The 5,764-nt window shown below is 40.4% G+C and overlaps 1 protein-coding gene across 1 annotated transcript; it reads right to left on the bottom strand.

Annotated features, from left to right (window-relative positions):
• Positions 1-206: 206 nt before the first annotated feature.
• LOC133645872 (centromere protein O-like) lies at positions 207-5,219 on the bottom strand. Its single transcript, XM_062040791.1, has 6 exons — positions 5,058-5,219; positions 4,820-4,971; positions 3,079-3,244; positions 2,742-3,004; positions 1,986-2,145; positions 207-369 (listed from the first exon to the last, which is right to left on the bottom strand). The coding sequence occupies exons 1-6, from the start codon at positions 5,071-5,073 to the stop codon at positions 260-262; spliced, it is 867 nt and encodes a 288-aa protein (XP_061896775.1). The 5' UTR covers positions 5,074-5,219; the 3' UTR covers positions 207-259.
• Between the last annotated feature and the right edge of the window lie 545 nt (positions 5,220-5,764).

Below are 5,764 nucleotides of genomic sequence, written 5' to 3'. Positions count from 1 at the left end.
CGCCGGGTCAGATCCAGAGGACCTTGTCCTTCCTGCAGATGAAAAGCATCGCCCAAATCGACGCCATCTCGGAGAGAGAAGCGGCCAGACGGCAACGAGAAGCAAGAGAGCGGCGAGAAAGGCTGAAGACCTCGCGGAGGGAATCTTTGCACAAGAAGGTGACGGACTTCATAGAGCAGCTGGAACGCAAGAACCAACTGGAAGTCTTCATGGAGGAACTTCTCTAGCTTGAAAGCAGAATATATTTTATTAGCGAGACTCAAACAATGTGACCCATGTCCTTCATGGTGGTCAACGCTCGGTGGAGCGGCGTCTCCATCAGGAGGCTGCAGTTGTTTTTCCACTCGGGACAATCTGGGAGCTCCTCGTCTGGAAAACAACGTAAACAAAGTTTGTTAGAGAAAATAACATTGTTGGTTTTTTCCCCAATTTTATTGTAATCTACGGAGCCCGTAAAAGGGACATGGGGGGGGGGGGGGGGGGGAATCCTAATTATTTTTTTTTTGACATGCGCACGAGAAACTTTTTATAAAGTTATTAAAAAAAATAATTTTTTTTTTTTTTTTTTTTTATAGACATGTATCTCGTGCACACGACAAACTTTCTCGTGCGCACGATACATGTCTACAAAAAAAAAAAAAAAGGTTTTTATATATATATATATATATATATATATATATATATACACACATTTTTACATACTTATATAAATTTTTTGGAATTTTTTTTATAACTTTATAAAGTTTCTCGTGCGCACGAGATATATATATATATATATATATATATATATATATATATATATACACACACATTTTTACAAATGCCATTTTTTGGAATTTTTTTTATAACTAGAGATAGTTTGTCGTGCGCACGAGATACATGTCTGAAAAAATAATATTTTTTGGAATTTTTTTTATAACTTTATAAAAAGTTTCTCGTGTGCACGAGATACATGTCTAAAAAAATAATATTTTTTGATTTTTTTTTTTATAACTTTATAAAAAGTTTCTCGAGCACACGAGATAGTTTCTCGTGGGCACGAGATACATGTCTAAAAGAATATTATATTTTGGATTTTTTTTTTTATAACTTTATAAAAAGTTTCTCGTGTGCTACATGTCTAAAAAAATATTATATTTTGGATTTTTTTTTAATGACTTTATATAAAGTTTCTCGTGTGCTACATGTCTAAAAAAATATTATATTTTGGATTTTTTTTTTATGACTTTATATAAAGTTTCTTGTGCGCACGAGATACATGTCTAAAAAAATAATATTTTTTTGAATTTTTTTTACAACTTTATAAAAAGTTTCTCGTGCGCACGAGATAGTTTCTATGTAACTGTTTTTCTATTGTTGTACTTTCTTTTTTATTCAAGAAAATGTTTTTCATTTAGTTATCTTATTTTACTAATTTTTAAAAAAAAGTACCTTATCTTCACCATACCTGGTTGTCCAAATTAGGCATAATAATGTGTTAATTCCACGACTGCATATATCGGTTGATATCGGTATCGATATAAGAGTTGGACAATATCGGAATATCGGATATCGGCAAAAAGCCATTATCGGACATCCCTAATAGAAACTAGTAATGAATGAAAATGAGTAAAATGAAGTGTTAAAGGTTAGTACTATTAGTGGAGCAGCAGCACGCACAATCATGTGTGCTTACGGACTGTATCCCTTGCAGACTGTATTGATATATATTGATATATAATGTAGGAAGCAGAATATTAATAACAGAAAGAAACAACCCTTTTGGGTTGGTGCACTAATTGTAAGTGTATCTTGTGTTTTTTATGTTGATTTAATTTAAAAAAAAACAAAAAACGATACTGATAATAAAAAAAACGATACCGATAATTTCCGATATCACATTTTAACGCATATATCGGCCGATATTATCGGACATCTCTAGTCATAACTAAATAAATATCTCATACAAAATGAGATTAGCACACAGGAAGTGTGTCAAAGGCCACCTTGAGAGTGGAAGCGGACGCTGGTGGGAAGACATCTTTGCTGGTCCAAGTAGTCCATGGTGCAGAGCACGGCGGTCTTCGGGGTGGTCCGGGTCAGCATCAGCACCAGGATGGAACACAGCAGGTTGCTCTCCATCACCTGGACGGACTTGTGGAGCTCCTGTGAGCGAGTGCAGAGGGAACAACACGTCTGCTGATTGCCTTGCATACATTCTGTTCTAAATCAAGCATTTTCCCAGCATGCAATTGGATAAATCAATACTACAGTAGTATTGGTAACAAGATGAAACCAAAAGCAATCTTGTTGAGTATCATGACCACTCATTGGCTGCAGCCTCAGGCAGATTACAACATCATATTAAAAGCAGAGGTCTTTCTATGATACCAGTTTTCTCTGGTATCATAGCTGTAACTCTCCAAATGGGTTTCTTTTGTGATTGATGCTGTATTACTGCCTTTTCCCAGCATTTTATCAAAACATTCCCCTTCAATAATCACCTAAATTGCGGTAAACCTATATTTCTTGGTATCTTAAGTACCATTATCACTGGAGGACGAGACCAAACATGTTGCACACTGGGGTGGGCGATACTGGGAATTTTGGTATCGCTCCGATACCAAGCAAACAAGCATCACCCAAACTGATATACTGATACTGAATACTTTGACTTGAAATTATCATTGAATCATTTTCTAAATTTAGAAATTGCAACAATGACACCAGAGAGTAACGACGTGAACAAAACTACACGTCACCTTCACAAGCTTCAGCTGCTGCTTGCGTCCGGCGAAGGCGTTGAGGCGCGTGCTGAGCGCGTCCAGGAAGCCCCTGGCGTCGGCCTGCGAGTCGCCGTGCTGGCTCAGGGAGATGAACGGGGGCACGTTGTGGCGACTGACCCTCAGGGTGGGCCTGAGGTCCATCTCCAGCTTGAAGGAGTCCAGGTACGTGCCCTCGAAGGCCGTGGCCAGCGTCATGCACGCGCCTTTGCCCTGGCGGGTGCTGACGACGTCGTAGCCGCCTGGGGATGTCGCGAGGGTCAAGGAAGGCGCGTGAGAGGTAAACAAAAAGCCGTCGGGACGAAATGAGACGCACCGATCACTTGATGAGCGTGCAGGAGCGCCGTCAGCTGCGTCACTCTGGCCATCAGATGCAGGATTTGGGACTTCTCAGCATCCTCAGAGTCCATTCCTTCTTCTTCTTCTTCTTCTTCTCCTCCTGCACACGCATCGTCCAGCCGCCTCCTGCGCGTCTCTATGTCCTGAGCAGCAAATACATTGAACATACAAGTACACATGTATACTCACATACACACAACTATTCATACATATACACACATACAAAAGCCAAAAGCAGTGAAGTTGTCACGTTGTGTAAATGGTAAATAAAAAGAGAATACAACAAATCCTTTTCAACTTATATTCAATGGAATAGACTGCAAAGACAATATATTTAACGTTCCAACTGGAAAATTTTGTTATTTTTTGCAAATATTAGCTCATTTGGAATTTGATGCCTGCGATATGTTTCGAAAAAGCTGGCACAAGTGGCAAAAAAGAGTGAGAAAGTTGAGGAACGCTCATCAGACACTTATTTGGAACAGGCAAATTGGGAACAGGTGGGTGCCATGGTTGGGTATAAAAGCAGCTTCCGTGGAATGCTCAGTCGTTCACAAACAAGGACGGGGGCGAGGGTCACCACTTTGTCAACAAATGCCTGAGCAAATTGTTGAAGAACAACATTTCTCAACAAGGAATTGAGGGATTTCACCATCTACGCTCCGTGATATCACCAAAAGGTTCAGACAATCTGGAGAAATCACTGCACGTAAGCCATGATATTACACACCTTCCATCCCTCAGGTGGTACTGCATCAAAAAGCCACATCAGTGTGTAAAGGATATCACCACATGGGCTCGGGAACACTTCAGAAAACCACTGTCAGTAACTACAGTTGGTCGCTACATCTGTAAGTGCAAGTTAAAACTCTACTATGCAAAGCCACAGCCATTTATCAACAACACCCAGAAACGCCGCCGGCTTCGCCGGGCCCGAGCTCATCTAAGATGGACTGATGCAAAGTGGAAAAGTGTTCTGACGAGTCCACATTTCAAATTGTTTTTGGAAACTGTGGACGTTGTGTCCTACGGACCAAAGAGGATAGGAACCATCTGGACTGTTCTAGGGTGAAAGTGTAAAAGGCAGCATGTGTGATGGTATGGGGGTGTATTAGTGGCCAAGACATGGGTAACTTACACATCTGTGAAGGCACCATTAATGCTGAAAGGTACATACAGCTTTTGGAGCAACATATGTTGTTGTCATGGACGCCCCTGCTTATTTCAGCAAGACAATGCCAAGCCAGGTGTTACAACGGCGTGGCTTCATAGTAAAAGAGTGCGGGTACTAGACTGGCCTGCCTGTAGTCTAAACCGGTCTCCCATTGAAAATGTGTGAAGGCTAAAATATGAGAAGGGAGACTGTTGAACAACTTAAGCTGTACATCAAGCAAGAACGGGAAAGAATTCCACTTCAAAAATGTGTCTCCTCACTTCCCAAACCTTTACTGAGTGTTGTTAAAAGGAAAGGCCATGTAACACACTGGTAAAAATGCCCCTCTGACAACTTTTTTGCTGCCATTTATTTCTAAATGTATGATTACTTGCAAAAATTAACAAAGTTTCTCAGTGTGAACATGAAATATCTTGTCTTTGCAGTCTATTCAATTGAATATAAGTTGAAAAGGATTTGCAAATCATTGTATTTTCTTTTTATTCTCCATTTACCCAACTTCGGGGTGTTGTTGACGCCATGATGAAGTGTTGCATTATCCCACCTTGTATGTCCGCAGGTCGGCCCTCAGCAGGTCTCTCTGGGCGGTCAGCGCCTCCACTCGGGCCCAAAGCTCCTTCACTCGACTCCGCTGCGTGGGTTGAGCATTCCGGCTCCTCGCCCGCACCTCCAGCGTGCACAGGTGACTTAGAACACCTGGGAAGGTACAACAAAGAATCTATGACGTCACGCGTTAGCAAAACAACACGCTAACGGCTAAGCTAGCTCTACGGTGTTGTCACCTTTTGGCGCTTCCATCCTTGGTGAGGTTCAAAATCTCAATTTTGTTGGACGAACGCCGTTTGGAGGCACTTTATAGACACTCTGCTGACAAAAGTTTGATTTTGGCGGCTGTTTGTCGTCAACGTAGACAGGTTACGCCCCCCGGAAATAACGGAAGTAAACACGCTACTTCCGTTTTGACCGTTTTTTTTTTAATTTTATTTTTTATATCGAAAGCGACATCGCTATACAATTTACAAAATGTATGCTTTATCGATTCTCAAAATAAAAACATTGATACTTTTGATGCGTGAGTAATTTTGAGATAATGTTTATCATTAACAAGAAGAAGGTGTACTGTTTGAGTTTGAGTTTGAGTTTATTTCGAACATGCAAGCATACAACATGATACATCACAATTTCCAGTTTCTCTTTTCGTAAAGTGACTAAATCGCTGGGATCTTGTCTAAATTAAACGCGATTGGTGGAAACTATTTTCTTTTTTTCCCCCGCCTAGAAAAGTATGCAGAAGAAAGAAAATTACCATTTAATTAAAATGAGTCAAAATTATAAAACAGTAAGTGTATTGTAGCGGTGTACAGTGTTAGCCAATGACTTTGGCTGGGGGGCGGGACTTCCGGCGAGAGATAGGGAAGTGACGTTGATTATTTCATTTCATTCATGTTTATTTCGAATATGTAGACAAACAAAAACAACACATTTTGAA

This window comes from Entelurus aequoreus, linkage group LG03 (assembly GCF_033978785.1).
Source record: "Entelurus aequoreus isolate RoL-2023_Sb linkage group LG03, RoL_Eaeq_v1.1, whole genome shotgun sequence".
Taxonomy (NCBI): Eukaryota; Metazoa; Chordata; class Actinopteri; order Syngnathiformes; family Syngnathidae; genus Entelurus; species Entelurus aequoreus.
This window is presented reverse-complemented; position numbering and strand designations above follow the sequence as displayed.